Source organism: Monodelphis domestica, chromosome 1 (genome assembly GCF_027887165.1).
Source record: "Monodelphis domestica isolate mMonDom1 chromosome 1, mMonDom1.pri, whole genome shotgun sequence".
NCBI classification, from domain to species: Eukaryota; Metazoa; Chordata; class Mammalia; order Didelphimorphia; family Didelphidae; genus Monodelphis; species Monodelphis domestica.
In genome coordinates this window covers 760,745,706-760,768,363 of record NC_077227.1, presented here as the reverse complement: position 1 = coordinate 760,768,363, position 22,658 = coordinate 760,745,706, and the positions used below count along the sequence as shown (strand labels likewise).

The 22,658-nt window shown below is 41.0% G+C and overlaps 1 protein-coding gene across 6 annotated transcripts in view; it reads right to left on the bottom strand.

Moving 5' to 3' along the window:
- The window catches only part of LOC103094333 (zinc finger protein 850-like), a 293,282-nt gene that overhangs the window by 17,605 nt on the left and 253,019 nt on the right, over positions 1–22,658 (bottom strand). For 4 of the 6 annotated variants that reach the window (XM_056825056.1, XM_056825057.1, XM_056825054.1 and 1 more), the window contains exons 3-4: positions 2,222–2,348; positions 757–849 (exon numbers count right to left, since the gene is read on the bottom strand). In XM_056825056.1, the coding sequence (XP_056681034.1) occupies positions 757–849; positions 2,222–2,348 (220 nt within the window). Of the gene's footprint in view, positions 1–756; positions 850–2,221; positions 22,369–22,658 lie in introns of all 6 variants that reach the window. The other 2 variants (XM_056825059.1, XM_056825058.1) reach the window with 1 other exon arrangement.

Here is a 22,658-nt window from a genome sequence, read left to right as displayed (position 1 = left end):
AGGAAACCAGCTGCCTGGCTCCACTCTACATGGAGGCTCCCTGATCTAACTGGGTCCTCACCATGGCAAGGCAATCCTGTGACGTCTCCCTCATGGATTCCCTTTGCCACTCACCACAGAACCCTTCCAAAGATTCCCAGCTCTTCTTCATGGCTTCCTCCCACCCCTGCCTCACCTTCTGAGCTGAGAACTTGGCCTCATAGTTCACTGAACAAAAGCTGGACCTCTGCAGAGCTCTCTTATCCTCCACAACTCACCCAACTCGGCTGCCTCCTTTTCCTTTTTGGTCTCAGGATCAGAGGAAAGGGTCCTTCCTCTCCTAGCCAAATAAAATCTCTTTCCATGGGCAAAGAATCCCATCCCATCCCTCATCTCACCTCCGTTTATTCCTTCCCCTTTTCCTCTAATTTTCAGTCTTTCCCACACTAATGAAATAATGACTCTTTTCTTATTGTAGCCAATCAGCCATTTCTCTTTGATCCTCCAAACACTCTCCCTTGATCTCTACATGCCGTGAGATACTGTCCAATGTCTGTCCTCAGATTCTGGGCTAAACTGCTAGCGAAGGCCATTGGCGGTGAGCTGTGCCGATGCCTTTCCCTTGTTTTCTCCGCCATGCTTTCCCCCAGCATCCTCAGTCTGGCTCTCCTGAAGCCCCTTTAGAGCTCTCTAGGGCTCCTTCCCTCTCAGGCTTCACCACAGCAGAGAAACATCTGCTCACCACGGCTCTCACACACCACTTTTCACCTCACTCACCTGGAGAGCAGCTCCTCAGGCCTTCCTGCTCCAGCATCCACGGGGCTTCCCTTTGCTCCACGTAAGAGATCACGTCTCTGGGAACGGCAAGCCCTGGGCATCAGGAATCAGTTAGGGAAGAGGATGGAAGAAACTTGTCATTGAGTTCTCTTTTGGGAGAGCCAAAGGAATCCAGTGACTCCATTTAGAGAGGGGTTCACGGGGTCCCCACATGAGTCTGCACTCACCCCTAAGTGTCTGCAATGCTAGGAACCCAGGACAGGAGGTGCCTGTTCCTCTGCCGTGAGCAGCAGCCAAATCCTCTGCCCCGCTCCTCACAGCCAATCCCTTCCAGCAGGAACTCCTAAGCCCAGGCTGGGGAAGACGGTTATTGTTCTGGATCAATCGGCTCCCGCCCCATCGCCCTACCTGCTCCTCACTCCCTGAACCTCCTACAACTCTGGGCCTCTTCTGCTGTGGAACTCAACCACTCCTCTTGTCCCCGACTCTGTTTCTCAGCCACTCAGTCAGACCTGACAGCGACAGAGGAAGGCAAGCAGTGACAGCAGGATGCTTACAAGGACTCCTGAAGAAGTTTCCAAAGCACTTATTTTTGGACAGAAGAAGGAGAACGAGATCATGAAGCCAATTTGGAATTAGAAAATTTGGCCCTGGTGCATTTTCTTTGTAGAAGGATGGCCTCATTCCATAGTTTTCCATTTTCACAGAATTAGAGGCAGCTAGAAGTGTAGTGGGCAGAGACCTGAGAGTCCAGAAGGCCTCAGCTTCAATCTGGCCACATAGGATTAGTATGTGTGTGCCTCAGAGCAAGTCACTTAATCTAATCTCTATTTCCTCAACTGTAAAATGGGTATAATCATGTGGGAAGATTAAAGTGAGGAAGAAGTGACATCATTTAAAGAAAAACCTTGGCAGAGTATCTGGCAGGCCTTTATAAATGCTATTCCCTTCCTTCCCTTTCTCATCAGCTGCGCTGGGGGTTTAGGGCCACAGGAAGGAAGATGGAGGACAAACCTGCTCTACTCTGGACACCCAGGAGCTGTGAGCTACAAGTTTATGATCGTTAAGGAGAAAACTATTCCAAATAGTAGATCCGCCCTAGAGAGAGAGAGGTTGGAAGGAAAACCTGCCTGAGCAGTCTAGCAAGATGGGTTTGGGAGGTACAATTCCAGGCTGGGTAGAGGAGAGACAGAATCAGCTCTGAGATTACTTCCATGTCTGGGATTCTTCAACATGGATTCGATCTCGGACTTCAGGAGCACCAAAGGGAACCCCCTCAAGGTCCCATTACACAATGCAAAGTCCTTTTACAGAGAACCAGGCAGCAGGACGGCCCTGACTCTGGGACTCGCCATACCAGCCCTCGTCCCTTCCTCCTGACTGAAAACTGATCCCAACCCAGCTTCCTGCTGAGGGCGACATTCCCTTGGATGGCAAACTGAGGCAGCAGGGAGAGGCTCCTTACCCACAGAGAGCAGGTTCCACGCATTCTCCAGCATCACCTCCCTGTACAGCTCCTTCTGGGGAGGGGACAAGAGGCGCCACTCCTCCCGCGTGAAGTCCACAGCCACATCCTGGAACGTCACCACCTCCTAAACCATATGAAGTCAGAGGACAGAAGGCTGAAAGTCAAGTCAGGATTAATAATCCAACTCTCATCGGTTACAGGAGGAAATGGAAGCACACAGAAGGTCCAGCCCCAACCCTTTACGCGTGTCAGAGTCAACCCTTGAAACCAGAGTCTCTCAGAGCCGGATCAAGTTTTGAGAAAACAGCTCTCGTTGGAATGCTGCTGAGGAGCATCTAACTCTCGACTGTCTCCCTATGAAATCACGGAGAGAGTCTGAGCTCTGGGACTTGTGTGGAGGAGAAGAGAGAGCAAAGGTCTTTCTTAGCGATATGTTCTCACCTCAAATCTGCGAAGAGTTCGTGAGAATCCTGCAAGTGTGGTGCACTCTGGAGGGAAGTTTTACGTGATGCCTCAAAAGAGAACAAAGTTCAAGAAAAGATGCGGTTTGTTTTTGGCATGACTGAAATCAAGTCTCATCTGGATGAACACAGGAGGAGGTTTCTAAAGGAATAGGAGTGATCTGGGATGGTTTTCAGTCAAGTGAAGGAGAATTGTCTGTTGTTACATTCAGGCTTTGAGGTTCTTGGTAGGGTGGGTCACAGGGAGAGCCTTTTACTGCATGATTGTTTCCATTTGTATACGCCCTCTAATTCTTATTTATATTTCATTACACAGAAATAAGAGTGGCTATGATGGAGAAGGGAGTTCCTTCACTCAATGACAAAAAGCATTATTTAATTACTTTGTGTTTTGTCTGAGCTTATTCATAAGAAAAAGTGTTGCCACTTTCTTTAGGAGAAAGAAAAGACTTAAACATGCCCCGAGAACTCCAGAAACTTCAAAGAACGAGTCAAGATCATGGGTTAAGGGTTGTGCTAGAGATAGGAGAGAGAGAGACCAAGATGCCAAAGAAGATTCCAGTGGACTGTCCCCACCTGTTGACAGCTGAGCTGACAGGGGGAGGGGTTTGGGGTCTCTGTGTCTGGCACTGGAAGTCCCTCTTCTCCCTGGAGGTCTTTTGTTGGCCACACTGAGGAGAAACTGGGTTTTTGAACTTAGTCTCTGTCTCTCTGGCTCTGAGCAGTTGCAGTGGACCAGGGGGCTTTTGGTCTCTGGGTCTCTGACTGGGGGACACACAATTGTTCTCTGGAGGCTGAAGCTGGCTGAGAGACTTTTGTGAGACTGACTTGACTTTTGGACTTTGTCTCTGGCTCCGAGCAGTGGAAGCGGATCAGGGGAGAAGCTTTTGGAGTTGGTGATCGATTTGAGAATTGAGCTGGCCAGGAGAAACTTAAAGACTTTGAACTTTGTTTCTATCTGGCTTTAAGCTGAGAGTCCTGGCTGATTTAAGAAGAAGAAGATCTTGAAAAGCCATTGACCTCCATCTTTTAACTGTCTAAGAGACACGCTTGTGACTCCCCAAACCCTCACTTTTACCTCAGTCAGATTAGGGATTTCCTCATCCCTCTTACCTCAGTTTCCCATCCTGTTATCCCAATAAACCCCTTGACTGAGAAAGCAACCAGAGTGTCTTTATAGTTCACTCAGGAGGGAGGGAAGAAGCGAAGGCTTCAAAGAAGATTGGGGAGGTGAGGGAGGCAAAAAGGAGAGGTTGGAAAGGGAAGGAGGGAGGGAGGGAGGGAGAAAGGGGTTGAGGAAGTCGATGGACCTGTCAGCAATCGGTAGGGATCAACAGGCAGACCCCAGGGCAGTGTCCCCTGTGTGTGGCACCCCTCAGCAGTATCCCTGTTCTGCCTCCATTACATAGAAGCGGTTCAAGTCCCTGTAGCAGCTCTAGTCAGCCAGGGAACAGCAGCCACTGGGAAGTAACAGGTTCCCATCGTTTCCCTCCGTTTATGCTTTTATTTCAAGGGGCAGCCAAGTCTGCGGGTACCCAATAATCCCACAGGCAGGTCGTTTGGGGTGGGGTTGGCCATAGTCTTTACAGCCAGTGACTCAAGTGGTAGGAGAGACGGCGGACTGTGTAGGACACGTGACAGGGGCTGTGGCAATCACCTTCCCAACATGAATTCGCTCTTTGGCAACTCCTGGCCCGAGTATTGCAGGCTTGAGCCCAAGTGAGACAAGCTCACAGATTCCTGATTCCCCTGAAAAAACCCTCCAGGGAGAAGAGAGACTGGCCTCCCCGTCAGCTCAGCTGTCAACAGGCGGGGACATCCCACGGGGATCTTGCTTGGCGTCTCGGTCTCTCCCCATTTCCGGCACCCGGTGCTGCTGATGGACAGCAGAGATGGACACATCTGAAAGTGCCCTGCTGCTCCGGAGGAGTCGTCGCTCTCCAACTGCTGCTGCTGCTCTGGAGGAGTCGTCGCTCTCCAACTGCTGCTGCTGCTCCGGAGGAGTCGTCGCTCTCCAACTGCTGCTGCTGCTCTATGCAAGACGGCCTGCGCCGGGCTGGCAGTTCACGCCCTTCAGTCTACTCGTTTGCTTCTCAACAGCTGAGGACTTTCTGGCTGATTTTCATGCTTTCCCCGGAGTTTGTGACTCTTTTCTTTTCTCCAGGATCTCGAGTCGCGCGTCTTCAGCGTCTTCGCATCGTACTCTTTGTGCGTGGGCTCAGCGCAGAAGGCAGGCTTGGATTGATTCTGTGACTCACCATCCACAGGGCCACTCCAAGCTCTTCCCTTGTCTACTGGCCCACCTCTGGGGAAAGGGATCTCAGGTATGGGAGTTCTCGCCCGCTTCCACTTGTTGGGTCTTTTCCGACCTCTCGCCACCGTGCCCGTGACGTGGGCACGCTCTCTCGCCTCTGCAAGCTCCTCTCCCCCCTTTTGTGCACTGTCTTTCTTTGTGAGGCTGTCAGTGCCCGCCTCAGGAGGAAGACTTCGAAGAAGGGCGCCGCTCTGTTCCCAAGCCAGCGGAGCGGGCGAATGTTGAGAACTGAAGGTGCCGCCCAGGGGCCGATCCCGCATCGTTCCTTTCCTGGTGGCTTTTGTCCCATCACTGTCTCCTGCTGGCTTCGGGACTCATCTGGCCAGTAATAGCGCACGTATGGAACCCACTTCTTGTGCGTTGAGTCGCTGCTCTGTCGCGGCTTCCAGACGCTGGCGGAGCTCGGAAGATTCCTCTCACCATCAAACAACCCCGCAAAGATGCTTCTTCTCCTGTCTAAAGTCAGAGCTTGACTTTGCATTGGAACTCGAAGGCTGGCCGGCTGCTTTCTGCCAAATCACGGTCCATCCTAGTGCTTCTATAGCCGAGTGCTCCCCCAAACCTACAAAAGGGTGCTATGCGTGTGCGTGTATAGACAGACATATAAATACACACGTACATAGATATGACGTCCATTGAGGCAAGCTATCGACGTCTTTATAGACAGGCAGAATGTCTGTTTTGGAAAGGTCACTCTCAACACGTGCCAATGTGAGCCGAACAATCACAGCCAAAAAAGTAAACGGTGTTCCCTAAAGAAGAGCACCCTGAAACATTTTTAGAGAGAAAACTAGAAGTTTGCTTATGGAAAACTCCAAAGAGTGCAAAGCAGGAGGAGTGAAGAACTCCAGATAACCACTGTAGCAGAATATCAACAGAAGATAAGGAAGAGGCTTTTTTCTAAAACTGCCCAAGGAGAGAGGGATAAAGGAAGGAGCCTGCTAGGGTAACAGGGAAGCCAAAGACAGAGGGCATCATGGGAAGAATCTTGGGATGTCCCAGCTACAGGGGAATGCATCTTTTGTGGGACTCCAGTACAAAATGGGAAAGGAGGAGGAGACAGACAAGAGAGGGATATACTCAGGTTATAGCAAGGACTAGAAATGTTCAATTCCATTCCATCTACATTCAGTGCCTTTTATGCACCAGGCCTAAGCCCTGGGGATTCCCCAAAAGGCAAAAGACAACTCCTGTCCTCAAGGAGGTGACAACTCAATGAGGGAGGAAGACAATCTGCAAAAAAAAAAAAAACAACCAAACATCAAGCAAGATCTGCGTAGGAGAAATAGGAAAGAATGAAAAGAATGAAGGCCCTCTAATTTAGTGGAGTTAGAGTTAGAGTTCTTGTAGAAGGTTTTTCATTAGGATTCAAGAGCAGTGGGGGGTCAGCATTTTGAACTGGGAAAGAAGAACTATTCCAGGAATGGGATATAGCCATTGAAAATGCTTGGAACTGGAAGTATCTGGAGTCAGGAGGAGCTGAGTTCCAATGTAACCTCTTATAATCTAAATTTAATATATCTACCCGTTATTCTTTTTCATAAAGTCTATGAAGAGAAAAGGTAGATCAGCACAGAGTTAAATCTCATTCTTATTCTAAGTTCTCAGAACACATATTCCCCAGTTTGCAAGCATCTTCCTTTTCCTCGTTACTGTCTCTCCCAGTCAAAGGCCGTCCAAAAAGCCCAGAAAAGGCCTCCCCCATTTCTTATATTGACAGGACGTTCACAGATGTTCACAGACACAAACCCTGGCACAACTGTGGTATCTAAAAAATGCTGAAGGACAGCTCAGCAACCCAGGAGGGGAAAGGGAGGAACTTCCCTTGACACAAACCTCAGACACTTCCTAGCTCTGTGACTCTGGGCCAGTCACTTAAACCCCTAAGCTTATAATGACAAACCCTAGCTACATAACTAAGACAAGTCCAAAGACCTAGTAAATAAAGATGGGAAACCTCTAAGATGCTATTGGAGCACCTTACCCATGCAGGATAAATCCATGAATCTGATATTAAAGGCACTTAAAACCAACCTATAGATGAGAACTGAAACAGGTTACCCATATCTATCATCCTCCACCTAAAAACCAATCTCTCCCGGGGGAGGAAGAGAGGGAGGGCATACCAGGAAGATATTAACTAATCGTTTTCAGGCATCTCACAAGAAACAGCATCATGGCCACAATACTGATAGCAATATAGAATATTTAGGGGAAACATCCTGAATAGAATGCAAAAGAAATATAGAAGAACCTGAAGTAATGTCAAATGCCCTAGCAACAACTTAAATTGTCCCCATAAATGGAAATTACTAATATGAGAGTAAAGAAGAAAAAACAGAATAAAGGCACTGCATAAAAATAAGAGATAATTCTAGGTATCAAGAAAATAGCTCCACATAACAACCAAATCTCTGCTGACAGTAAAACAAACTCCTGCTAACAGAAAAATACATAACAATCACGTATAAATCAAGAGGAAAAGAAAATTTCCATCTCCAGATAGTCTGATATCCTAATCTCCCAATATATAAGTCTTCACTGATCCAGATTTCTAGATAACCAGATATTCAAATTACAAAAATCAATATCAAATCTTAAAATCATAGGATACACTTATAACAAATGAAAAAGCCATTGCATACACCCATGCATGAAGATTCACAACATAGAAGACTGACATGCACACATGAAGATTTCGCTTATATGCACATGCACACATGAAGAAAATCAGTGTTACACATATGCATATGATAATCTTACACACATGCATGAACCTGTATTTTAAAATCATCAGAGAATACAGGACTTCAATCAAGGTGAGACGACAGGCAAATATGAATGCCGTACAGAGGTCTGTCAGTTGTTTCTGATTTGTCATTTGCTAGCACATCTTCTGGGTGTAGACATTCCTGGTTTTGTTAGACTAAGTAGGGTGGAGTAATCGAAAGTTCACAGCAGGATAACGAAGCCACTTGGGCACCTCCCTCCCTCTTGGTATGAGACTGTTAACAGTGTAACATAACTGCCTCCAATATGCCTCAGCCATTCTCACATGGAGCCGAGGACTAAACAGTGAAAGTCACTTCAGATGTTTCATCCATTACATGTTCAATAAATGCAGAGATAGGAAACTACAGCAATGCCATTACGCTCTATTTCAACCACAAATGGGCCCTTACCCCTTGTTACAAACAACTCAGAGGCAGGCAAATGAACGATCATGCAGAGGTGAAAATCATTTTTGAAGACTTATTAGAACCAATCGAGATCATTAGATGAATAAATTCCCCAAAACTTGTATACAGATTGAAACCAATGTGATGGGGTTCATCCATCATCATGTGTGTTATAATTAATAAAGGCAAAAAAGGAACAAAAGGCTGTTCATGAACTTTGTACAATATGTTCTTCAGTAAAATCATAGTTATGGGAGAGGTACAAATACAGACAATGTAACAGAATGTTTCAATTTTGATACCTTATGAAGTGGTTAACAGTAAATCACCTACATCTTTAGAATTGTGTTACAGAGACTTCTTCATTCTGGAGCAGGGAACAAACTGAAACAGCTAACATCAATCGGCAATGGAGTGAGAAAAGACTTAAAATTCACCTCCAGATTGTGAGTCTTGAAATTTCTCAGACTTGTGAATGTTAAAAATTTCCCCATTGGGGAATTCTCCATTGGAACAATTCCCGACTGGGACCTTTCCCCATTTGGAAAGTGAGAACTCCACTTGGATCAGAAATGGGAGGACCTCTACTCCACCCATACTTAAGACAGCTTTAGGGGAAAAACACTCCTTGCTGAACAATGAAAAGTACTTAAACCCGTACTTAAGCCAGGCCTATTTTTAGAAAGGGGCGCTAAGTACCTATAAAGGTTGGGCTACTTGTGAACTTACACGGAGCAAAGAGGTGAGAACTTACTCAGAGCTTTCCTGATGTGAATTACTCAGAAGTTTTAGTCTACCCAGAAAAGGTGATAACAAAATGTGAATTCAGAATGGGCTGTCCTTTGGAAAATGTCTACTGCGATTGGTAGATGTAAGGACTTAGGGGAGGTGACATAGGAGAAATTGCCCTTTAAAAGGCTCTCTCTAGAAATAGTCAGCTGGGAAAGGCTGCCTTGAAGGGTCTCTCTGGAGACTCTCTCGGGGACATTTCAGATTCAAGATTGAGCGGGTGGAGTCAGCTGAGATGAAGCTGGCCTGGTGTCACTAGAATCCTTGCTTGGACAGATCTTGTGGTGAGCAATTAAGGACTGACTGATCTTTTCTCTTATGGCTTAGGCCTGGGTTGGCCAAGGCTGCCCTGGGCTGGCCTATCCTTTTCTCATTATTCCGTTTTTCCTCTTTTTCTCTCTTTCTTTCATTTCTCATTATATTATTAATTAAAATCTCTATAAAACCCAGTTGACTTGGGTATATTCATAATTGGGAATATTTCCCTGGCGACCACCTTATATTTGATTTAAAACAAGACACTGTAGTGAAAACATATTTTCTGTGGTCACAATTTACTCACCCACTCTTATATCTACTACAATTTATATCTTCCACTATTTTACTCACTACAGTTTACAACCTCAACCATTTTAACTCTTACAGTTTATGGCATCCACTATTTTAAATGCCACAGTTTATGGCTGACCATAACGTTGGTGAGAAAACCCTCAAAAAGTTTCTGTGAAATCTCTTTCCTTTCCTTTCCCTCTTTATCACTTGCTCTATCAGTCAGTTTTGTTTTCTTTTTTAACTTGGCTTCAAAAATACAGCTGCAAGAATGGATGAGTAAAAAACCTTTTTGATTCTCCTTAAATTAAGCTGTTTTAGATCTTAGCAATGGAGCCCTAAGGTCCTGGCTAGGAGAACTGTTTCTAAATCCTTTCTTTTAGGGAACAACTGCCTAAATTAAGATTAAGAAAAACCTGGGAAAGCTTTTGGCTTTGTCCTGCTTCCCACATGTTTACTTTAGAAATATGTAGTTACAGCCAGTTCACACAATACTTAACAACTGGCTATTCAGCTCCATGACCAACCTTGTAAAATTTGCATTCTTTTTCTCTCTAAAATTTCTCATACCATGCGATTTATGGCAAAATATAAGCAACACACTACTCCCCCTTGGGATTTTGATTGTTATATCTGTAATATGGTATTTCTTTAAAAAACCCACTTCTCAGTCAAACCAACTGAGTGTTCCTTCTACTACTCAACAATATGCAGAACTAAATACTTGGCTTGAGCTTATAGAGGAAAGTCAGGGAGAGATTGTAGCTTTTATGAGAAGTATTAAAAGAGAATTAGGAACATTATCAGAAACTCTGGATACCCCTCCCCCTGCCCCCTTGGCCTCAGAAAACTCTAATTCTAACCAATCAACTCTAAGTTCATAAGATTCTTTGAGGTTCCTTCACCACTGTAAAAATAAAAAAAATAAGAATGGCGAACAAAATAGATGTAATCAAAACTGTTCAAAAGCTGTTTGGATACTTTTGATAGAGATTAGGGTTAGGATTTAGGGTTAGGGTTAATCAAAAGTATCCTCATTGATGAAGTGAAGCTCAAATGTGAACTTCCCTTCATAGCCAGGTGCAAGGATGCTCAAGAGACTCTTATTATAAACATAAAATATTTATTGAAATATGGAAGGATAAATCAAGAATTTCTACTTCTAAGGGATTCTAAATCCATTCTAAATATGAGGAACCACTTCTATGTTTCATAGGCTACACTACTCCTCCCCAATCTGACTAACCCAAATTTATACTATCTAAATAAAAACTACCACTATTATCCTTATAAATCATAACTTCACCTTCAAATTATAAAATAGCAAAGGCTACCTGGTAGTCTTTACAGACCCAGAGTCCAAATCAAAGACCAGGTTTTCCTTTGGTCTTCTCAGAGTTAAACAATCTATAAAACCACACTAGATAGTCACTAGTGTTTCCCAAGTTGGGAAAGGAGAACTCTGAGCTCTTTCAGGTCTTTCCCTCAGACACAGAGAGTCAAAGATGTTCCTCCTCCAGCCCTGAGAGTGTCTCGAGTGTGTCTCTGCCAAATGCCAGATAGAGTAATTGACACAGAAAACAGGTTGTAAATGTCACATCTGAAATCAACACGCTCTCTCAGCTCTGCTTCAAACTCCAGTTCTTTTCTCAAGCAGCAACTTTACTTCTTATCTCTAAATTAATTTTAAAAAATACTTATTTTCTAATATCATCCTTACAATTCCCAACCCCCAAGCATATGGAAAGCTGAAAAATCTCTCCCTTATGCTCACTATTCTATGTAATTCTAAAGCTATACCTAATCTTATTATTATTATATTTCCTAACAATAGTCTTAATCTTATGCTTATCTTATCCTATTCTTTTTGCTACACTTTATCTATGCTAACCTATACTAGGGATATAAATGAAAGAAAATTTCAATGAAAACAAATGTCCAATGAAAACATATTTACACAAATGCAAGTGCAAAACATAAAATTACAGAAATTCAAAATGGAAAATACAAAATGCAAACTTTTGAAAAACTTTTGAAACAATAAAATACAGTTACAAACTAACTTATGTTTTACAAAAAACTAAAGTCTATCTAAAATAACTATGCAAAACTCAAGCAAACTTCACGTTACAAATCCTATTTGAATAATTCAAACAAAACTTTTTACAATGCTGACCTTATCCAATCATTAATATAGAAAACCAAAACTAACTATATTAAAACCAAAATCAACTTACTATAGTAATAAAATCAAAACTTTGTAACAATTTAACTATATACACATCTACACAAATATACAGATCTGTACAATTTCTGCATCTATGTATATGTTATGTACAAACTATTTACATGTTGCAGGAGGAAAATAAACTTCCCCTCCTTAAGATAGTCTAAAAAAAAGTATTATTTTTATTTTATCTCTTAGGAACACATAAAGTCTTCCTGTGAGATAAGAACTTATTATGTTAATGTGTACAGTTATTATTATTTTCCCAAGGTGATTTATCTGTATTTATTTATTTCTATGGATACTCATCACCTGGTTATGATGTTGCAGAGTTTGTGAGAAATGTGTCCTATATGTGTATGGTATTTTGTAGTGAATACTTACCAAATCTTTAGTCATCTTTAGTCATCTCCTCTGCTACTGTCTTCTGTCTTCATGTTGTTACTATGTAATGTTTGTTTACAACTATAGTGAAAGTGTGTAATGTTAGAATGGTGCAAAAAGAATCTTGGAGTTCATGCCCATAATCCATCTGTGTTCCTTTTCTCCATGTTAATTTTCTTCTGCAATATCTTTGTTATAGTTCAATTGTCCTTTCTGCTGTCATGTTTGTTTCTTCTATGTTGTCTTCTCCTTTGTCTTGATGTTGATCTCTGTCGTCTCCTCCTCCTCCCCCTCTTCTTCTTCTTCTTCCTTTCCCTTCTTTTTGACTGTAGCCCTGTTGTCTGCTGCAATCTCTTCTGCTGCTGATTTTTTCACACACGAGCAATGAAGCCATGTTTCTTTCTCTAATACACACATAGCTGATGCTGTTGTCAAAATAACATGGAAAGGTCCTACCCATAATGATTGTGTTGTACTGCTTCTATTAAAGTTTTTTATGTAAACTGAATCCCCAGGTTTTATCAATTGAAGTGCATAATCTAATGGCCCCCCCTTTGAGTTAAAATTCTCATTTCCTGTAATTATCTAACCTGTTTTGTAACTCCATGATGTATTCAGCAAGTGCAAGATCCCCCTCCAAGCATAAATAGATAAGATGTTTTAAAACTTTTTGCCTGCAGTGGAGAATATCCAAATAACATTTCATATGGTGAGCTTTGCCCATCTCCTCTTGGTCTACTGCGGGGATAGAACAGTGCTAGAGGCAAAATCTCTGACCACTTCAAATGAGTTTCCATGCATAATTTCACAACCATAGTTTTTCTCTGTTTAGTCTCTCCACCTGCCCAGAACTTTGAGGATGATATAGGACATGAAATTTTGGCGTGACACCCAGATACTCATAAACTTGCTTTAGAACTGAATCTGTACAATGGCTCCCTTTGTCCGAATCTACTCTCAGTGATATACCATATCTTGGAATCATCTTTTTCAACAAGATTTTGGCTACAAAGCTTGATATGTTTTTACTAGATGGAAAAGCTTCCAGCCATCTAGTTGGTTCGTCCACTGTTACTAGACAAAATTTAAATTGTCCTGATTTGGGCATGTTGATTAAATCGATTTGCAAATGTTCAAATGGTGTGTGAGCCAGTGGACAATCAACAAAAGCTTTTAGCTTAAATATGCTTTGGTTAAATTGTGCACACCGAGAGCAAGCTGAGCAGATCTTATTTGCCACAGTGCTAATTCCCAGAGCTAACCAAGTTCTTTTAACAGTATCAATTAATGCTTGTGTCCCAAAATGACCCTTTTTGTGTGTTGCTTGGTAGATATAAGAGTAAAATGCTTTTGGAAGAATTGGTTTTCCCAATGATGCTATCCATATTTCATTTTCTTTTCTAGCTCCAAAATTTTGCTACCACTTCTGAACCTGTCATTGTATGCTTTTTCTAAATCTGGTATGTATAATGGAGAGATTCATAATGCAAGCTGGAGCATTTTGCACAGCATATCATGCAGCCATATCCACCATACGATTTCCTCTGGCACCTAAGTCTTGTCCTAAAGAATGCCCTTGGCAGTGAATCACTGCCAATTCTTTTGGTAGTTGGGGAGATGACAGTAATTCCCAAATTATTTATGCATAAGGGATTCTTTTCCCACTAGATGTTAAAAATCCTCTCTGAAGCCAGAGAGAACTGACAGCAAGGTAAATTCCAAATGCCTATTTGGAATCAGTTTAAATATTTGCACATGTGTCTTGCGAGCTCACATGCATGTTTTAAGTGAATTAATTTGGCTCCCTGGGCACTTAGGTTGCTAGGTAGGAAAGCAAAACATAGGGTCTCAAATTCACTTACTACCACAGCACTTGTAAATGTTATTCCATTCTGTATATATGATGATCCATCTGTGAATAAGAACAGGTCAGGGTTGTCAAGAGGTATGTCTGACAGATTTTCTTAAGGCCTTTCTATTATTTGCACTACAGTTTCACAATTGTGCAATGGTTCCCCCTGTGTTGGTAAGTCAGGTAATAACTGTGATATTGAAATCACTTTAAAAGACTGATATATATTAATTTAAGGTCGCCAAGGAATTCACTTAAGTAATTCCTAAATGAAACACTCAAGTCAGCTGCCAAATTTTTATGGTGTTTTAATTACAACAGAAGGAAGAAAGTATTAGAGGGAGAGAGAGGGGGAGAAGGAAAAAGGGAGAGAAGGAAAGAAGTTTAACTCAGAACCACTCTGGCTCAGGCTGAGCCAAAGTGGGCATTAAGGTCTTGGATAGCCAAGTGTAAAAATGGAGATTTGAACCCCGGACTTCAATCCCAAGAAGTCCTTGCTCTAGTTCCCAGGATGCCCTCTAATCTCACTGAGATCCTCACCTGGGTGAGATCAAAATTTCTATTTAAACTGGCTATAAAGCCTACTGAGTTCTCTTCCTACTTCTGCTTCTTAGCACACACGACTTTCTACCTAGCAGACAAGATGTGAGTGGTTGTGAATGGGCTCTCTGGGCCTAGACACTTGCTTTCTTATTTGTATTTCCTTTATTCTTAATCTTTAATAAACCTCTAAATATATAATACTCTATTACTAGAAACCTAATTTTAATTATAACAGTTGGTGACCTAATGGGACAAAAGAACTTCTCAAAAAATCAAAAAAAAAAAAAGCCTAGATAATGATTTCTAAGCTATGTTTCTCCAAGCATTTTTAGAAAGCCTCTTGACTTATCTCACGCTTGCCTGCATTCCTGTACTGGCCCTGCCCACCCCAGTGGTCTCTCTCTCGTTCACTGGGTCTCAGTTCCTGCCTGCTGTTCCCGCCAGTTGGCTCAGCTCCTGTTCCCAGCATCCGGACCTGTTTGACCCAGATCTCGATCACCTGCGATCACCCACCATCCACCGGTGCAGCAGACTCTAGCCTCAGGCCCAGGACTCATTTCTATCAGCTGGTAAAAAACGGGGGTAATTTTCCCTTAGGCTACGATTAGCCTCTATGTAGACTGGGGGCAGGGGATCACAGGAGGGGAGAAAGGGAAAGAAGATACTTTTCCTAACTGGAACTTAAAGCATAGCTACTTTAAACTCTTAACTATATCTTTTAACTATATTGATTCTTTCATTTACATGTGATCATGTGATGCAGAGGCAAACTTCAGCTCCCTTTTTAGCCAAATTTGAAATTCCTAAAATCTACTCTTACTATGGGGAGGAAACTCTGTGGCTCAATGAATTGAGACCCAGGCCTAGAGATGGGAGGTCTTTGGTTGAAATCTGGCCTGAGACACTTTCTGGTGGTGTGGCCTTGGACAGATCATTTAAACCCCATTGCCTAACCATTACCAATCTGCCTTCTGACAATAGGCATCTAAATGGATAAAAGCCCAAGGATCTTTAAAAAGACTGGAGGTTATATTTTTTAGGCATTTCAGACTTAGTGTTTTATAAAATAATAATAATAATAATAATAAATCTCTGTATTCTATTGCATTTTGCTGATTGTTTTGTTTAAGGTTTAACTTTGTGATTTTAAGTTCATATATTACTGCATTCCATACTATTCTGTTACACTGGATCGTTTTAATGTACTGAGTTTTAACTACTGTTATATTCTGTTGCTATTCCCCTATAACCATTCTGGACAAATATTATTGAATAAGCCCATATAAAAACAGCTTTTCTATTTTTGACTTTTTAAATTGTCACATAGAGGATAGATGAACTTCATCAAAATTGCTACAATTGTATAGCAACCTTTGAATGATTTAATGTGCTAATCTCAAATTGATTTTAAGGGTTCTTTAGACATGATTTTTAGAATTTTTCTTAACAATCTCTGGTCATTTTTGCCTGCCTCTAACACGAGGTAAGGCCCACTCTAGTAGCTGAAGTGAAATACAATTAACCCCCAACTCCCGCATTATAAAAATGTGAATGGAAGTTGGGCAGTTAATCCCAGGGCATGTACACCTAGAAGCATCCAAAAAAGGAGCACCCCTCATTTATAACTCTTCAGCTCACTACTTAACTTCCACCAGAATGATCTCTAGATTCTTGATGATGTTCTAAACCCAAAATGAGTTTTACTTTGTTTAAAAATATGTTTACCAAGGTTGAAAGATTTGCTATGTCTGTAAAAACTTGTGACAAGTATCCATTATCTTTAAATACCATACAGCAACTTATGTAAAATATGATAGTGGGTTTGTTTGCTATTGTAATTAACTGAGCTATTGAGAATTGGGGGGATATTGATAACTGATAACTACATATTTGGACTACTGTTCAATTCATTTGCTTTTACTCAGTGGATCATGGCCAGATATGAAGAGGAAATGGATCTCATTTTTGGTGAGAAAGCCTTGCATTCTATATTTTCTTAGCTGACACAGTGTGTCAATGATTATAAGCTACATTTTTGAATTTTTAAAATTCTTTTATTATATTTTTCTTGCATGTGTAATGTTTGTTTGCTATTGTAATTAACTGAGCTATTGAGAATTGGGGGGATATTGATAACTGATAACTACATATTTGGACTACTGTTCAATTCATTTGCTTTTACTCAGTGGATCATGGCCAGATATGAAGAGGAAATGGATCTCATTTTTGGTGAGAAAGCCTTGCATTCTATATTTTCTTAGCTGACACAGTGTGTCAATGATTATAAGCTACATTTTTGAATTTTTAAAATTCTTTTATTATATTTTTCTTGCATGTGTAATATACTATTTCAAGTTTTTTATTTTTTCTCTCCTTTTTTATATTTGAAGCACATGTCACCAGCATTAAGATTTTCTGTAACTTTTTTGATTTTGCAATACTACAAGTTTAAGATATATTTGTCAATGCATGCCCCAAAAATCTTGAGAATATAAAAATGATGCCACTAATTATTTTTTAAAAATTATTATGGGACTTTGCTTAATGATTCTGTCTGATTCCAGGACAAGATATACACAAAAGAGCCATTGCACAGGGCCAAAGATAAACCAACCCAGGATGGATTGATGCACTTCAAAGCCAATACAAAGGTCTTGAACCTAGTGTGAAGACTCAGGGTTGCTATGTTTAACATACAGTATGACATAGGCCTTCCTTGTGTCCACACTCACTCTGAAAATACTTACAGATGAGTATCCCTGAACTTGGCTCCTATTTGGCTCCTATAATCTGGACCCTTTTCTGTCTTTCATAGTGTGGCAAACATTCTGTAGTCCTGGCTACTGACTGGGTAAGAGCATCACTGTTTAGATCGTTTTAATTTGGCCCTAATTCAAGGGCCTCTTATAGATTTACTTTTCCTTTACTTGGAATTTTTGCACATAAAACTTTGATAGTCTTGATTTTCATCCATAAATTTTCTTATTTGGATTTTCTCTGATGTCTTTTTAACATCTCTTGCCAATTGATTCATATACCTCATAACTCGGCCGTGCATCCCTAAGTGATCCTGTGTTTTTCAATCACCCTCAAGATGGGGAAATGTAAAAAATATTATTATTTTAAACAGCAAAGTTTAAATTCATTTTAAGAAAAATTTTAGGTAAAGAAAGATGCTACCTCTCCGAATCCAGAAACTGAACTGTTGGAGAAGACACCATGAAGATGCCTCCAGACCAAAAGCTGTACGAAAAGATCAAGAATGAACTTTGGGTGTGGTTGATTGAACATTCCTTTGTATGTATACTTTTATGCCAAAGGGGACTTCCCCCTAATTGGCTTTTTGTCACTGCGTCTAGGAATTATTGGTTTTGTTCTTTTTTCCTCTTATCCTCAAAGTATTGTAATCCTTAAGTTGATTATGTTTTCATGATCCTTTGGGGAAAATCTTTTTCCCAAACACTCAAATGAGGGAATGTAAAAATAGAGATTTGAACCCCGGACTTCAATCCCAAGAAGTCCTTGCTCTAGTCCCCAGGATGCCCTCTAATCTCACTGAGATCCTCACCTGGGCGAGATCAAAATTTCTATTTAAACTGGCTGTAAAGCCTACTGAGTTCTCTTCCTACTTCTGCTTCTTAGCACACATGACTTTCTACCTAGCAGACAAGATGTGAGTGGTTGTGAATGGGCTCTCTGGGCCTAGACACTTGCTTTCTTATTTGTATTTCCTTTATTCTTAATCTTTAATAAACCTCTAAATATATAATACTTTATTACTGGAAACCTAATTTTTTATTATAACACAAGGCTGGGCAAGGGATCAGTCCTTATCACCCACGTGCCCAATTTGAAGGAAAGCAGTCTGCAGTGCTCCTCCAACCTCAAGCTCCAGCCTCAAACTGAACTCTCGCCCTCCTCACAGGAAGTCCCGAGAACTCCCGAGGCTGTTCTCTACCTCACTCCCTGCATCTCACATGTGCCAATGGTGTCTCTAGCTTGACCTAGGACCGCCCAGAGATCTGTCTTTTTTTGCACATGTCTGTTGAAGGCCATATTCTCAAATAATTAAATCTTGAGTTTTCTGCAGCCCTTTCTATTCTTGTTACCCTGAGTAGGGTGGAGAATGTAGTTTCCAAGACCTGATTCTGTTATTCCAAGTATCACTATTGTTATTGATCAGAAAATAGCTAAATCCCATCTTCTAAGGAATGGTCTGAATAGGGTAGAGTAGTTTTGAAATTCACATAACGTAGCTGGATTTAAGGTGTTGCATCTCTTTAATGTTATATGTTCATTCCCCAAAAGCACTATGTCATATTTAGCCAGACATTGGTCTGAAAATACCTGCGTTCTGAATTTTCGGAGAAGTGCCTCAACTTCATGTGAACAATAAACTGTCAGTGGGCAGCCTAACACTAAATCTGCAGATTTGGTTACAAGCAATGTAGTTGCTGTCTCACCTCTTAAGCATGGAGCTATTCCTATGGCTATGGGATCTAGTTGATCAGAATATGCAATAGGACATTGGTTTGGTCCTAAGCTCTGTGTCAAAACACCTGAAGCTATTCCCTTTCCCTTGTGGACAAAGAGCAAGAATGGTTTCAAATAATTAGGGATACCAAGAGCAGGAGCTGATAATAATGCCTCTTTTTAACTTTGTGATTGTTGCAAATGCTCTGGTTTTAGCTTCAGTGGATCTTTCTCACTGTCTTTTGTTAAAGCAGTCAGTGGTTTTGTAGTTCACCATAATTAGGTACCCATTGTCTGCAAAAACCTGTGGTTTCTAAGAGAGCTCTGAGTTGCCTTTTGGTCTTATGGGCACTCAGCTTTTGTATGTCTGCTACTCTCTTTTGGGAAATGCTTCTGGACCTCTCAGACAGCACAAACCCTAAATATTCTACATGAGGAAGACACCATTGAAGTTTAGTTCCTGATATTTTGTGTCCCCTCTTGTAGAGCGCACACAGAAGACATTTACTATCACATAGGCACACTTTTGCAGATGGTGATGCTAGAAGTAAATCATCTACAAAGTGAATGAGCTTACTATCCTTACTGAATATTTTTCAAATCCTTATTTAAGATTTAAGAAAATAAAGGACTTTCACCGAATCCCTGTGGCAAACAGGACCATGTGTATTGACTTCCCTGCCACGTGAATGCAAATATTTTTGTGAATCTTCATGTATAGGTATTGAGAAAAAAACAGAGCATAAATCAACCACAGTAAAATATTTTCCATGACTTGGGATAGATGAAACGATGGCAGCAGGATATGGTACAACTGGGTAAGATTTTACCACATGATCGTTAACAACATCTTGAATGACTCTATAGACTATTCATCCTTCAGCATATAGCTTGGGTTTTTTAACTGGTAAAATTGGCACAAATTTAGGGTTACGGTTAGAATATTCAGAGATGCATGGTATTATGCCTTGCTACAATAACAAATTTATTATCGGAGTGATCCCATCAATGGCCTCTTTGCTAAGTGAGTATTGTGGAATGCATGGTGGTGGGCCTCCTTTAGTCAGCACTTTAACAAGGGTTGCTGATTTTAATAAACCTACATCTGTAGAATCTGTAGCCCATGAACCTTTTGGAATATCATCTGGTATCTGATAGATGTTATTCCCTTCCCCCTCTGATTCTACTGTATCTAGGAATAATACAGGGAAAAGGTTTAGGGATTCTTATGGGAGATTTAAAGAAATATCTCCAGTTGGGATACATACTATCTCAATTTACAAAGAAGATCCCTACCCACTAGATTCATTGAGGAATTTGGCATTAAAAGAAAAGTGTTCTACACATAGAGGTCCAAGTGAAACCATTCTTGGTTCTAGCTTTTTGACTTTTTTAGGTCTTCCTGTCACACCCACAACTTCTATTGAACCCACTGCTTTGCTCTCCTCAAGGGATTTCTGCAACACACACTTGGCAGCACCTGTGTCTAAGAGACAATCATAAACTTGTGTTCCTAGTTTTAGCATTTCATGGGGTTTTGTGCTATTTTCTGGAGATTTGACAGGTATCACAGGAGCTAACACGCTAGGATCATGAAAACTCAACACTTGTTCCTGTTCCTCATTTTCTACTTTTCATTGATTTCTCCTGAACTGATTTCCCTCATTTTTAAAATCTCTTTGTCATTTTCATTAGTTTTTATTCCATTGTCCATACTTCCTAGTCCATTTTCTCCATATACTATATTTTTAACTGCACAGGTCTTGGCACACCTTCATAATGAAGTTGCACCTTTTTGCTTATCAGGTTTTTGGGGATTCCCACCAACTACTTGGAAATATTTTGAATGAGAACCTGCTTTAATATATTTTTGCATGGTATTCAGGTCTGTGAGTTGTTGTGAATTATGGTAGCATCCAGAATCAAAATAATTTGGGTAGTTGGGTCTCCCATACTGGAATGCATTATTAAATCCATTATTAAACCCATAATTTCTATATACATTTTGCCTGAATCCACTAAAGTGATTAAATCTAGTGCCTCAGTTTCCCTTGAAACTTTGTACAAAGAATTGTCCCCTAAATCTACACTGTCTTATGAGATGACCAGGTCTGTTACAAAGAAAACATCTTGGGGTTTGTCTGTATTGTCTGGGGTTCTAATTATTTCTGGGTTATCTATAAGTTCTTAGTGCAGCTAGTTTTTTGGGTTTTTTTCCTGCACTTCATTGGATTTCAGTTTTTGTTTAAGCTCTCTGATTTCTTTGGTTAAGTTATCAATTATATCATTTTTCTCTTCTAATTGCCTCATTCTCATCTTGGAAAACATAGTTAGCAATTCTCCTAATTTCGTCAAGACCCATGTCAGACCAATTTGGACAATTACTCTGAAAATAATTTCGGAACACAGGGCATGCATTTTTTACAAACTGCCCGAGAATATAATTTACATTCACATCTGTTAAAGTGTCCAACCCAATCCATTTTTCTGCATAGTCAATAATTCTATCACGGAGAGTGGATGGAGTCTCTCCGACTTCCTGCTTTAGGTATTCAAATATAGACAAGGTTCCTGGGCATCTGGAATTTTGCCTCACCATTTCAATTATTGCCTCCCTATCTGTAGTTAAGTCTCTTTACTCCAGAAAAGAGTTATATTCCCAACCAGGATCCCAAGTTGGCCAATCGGCAATTGGGGGTTATAATTAGTGTCCTGTATAATCTGCCATTTCTCCCTTTTTGTTAATAATTCATCCATAAGGATGTCAAAGTCCAAATAAGAAGAATTATGAAGCTTAACTAAGTGTTTAAACTGCTTTACAACTGCCATGGGTTCTTCTTCATATGATGGGGTATTTTTCTTAAAACTGTCTATATCAACTTGTGTAAACTGGGGCACATGAGATTCACTATACCATGCTCTGGGGACACCATAGGTACCTCCCTTAGAGGGAACATGTAAGCTGGCTTACTTTCTAATGCTTCTGTTTCCATTACTAATTTAGTTATGTCCTTTGGTTTCTGCCATTGTCTCTTTAGCCTTGAGTAATTCCTCATATTGAGTTTGCATTCTATCTAGTTTAGTCTCTAGATACTTCACTTTTAACATTAGATCACTCTTTGCAGTATCTTGCTTGATGCTTGCTTTTAAATGTTTAAACACGACTGCCAAAGACTTGATCATCATGTAAAAGCACATGATAACAATAGTAGCACAGGGACATAAGAGGACATTTAGAAAGTCACAGGCAAGTACATTTTGTACAAATTCTGGTACAAGAGTGAAAATGAAAGAAGTCATATCTAATAGGGAAATCCCACGGTGATTCTATGTAGCTATTCAGCAGGTCTTCTGCGAGGACAGTCTTTGGACTCTGGAGGAGGGGGGGGAGGAGGGGGAGGAAAGGGAAACACGTTTTGGTTTAAATTCAGGGTCCATCAGTTAATTCTCTGGAAGCAGGTGATTTTTCTCATCTCAAGTCCTTTGGGATTATCTTAGAACTCTGAGTTGCTAAGAATAGCAAAAGAAATGCTGAGGTTTCATGGCCACATGGAAAATTGCCTAAGTCACTAATCAAGAGAAACAGGAACCAAAACAGGACTGGGGGAAGAAGGGAGGGAGGGAGGGAAGGAGGGAGGGAAGGAAGGAAGGAAGGAAGGAAGG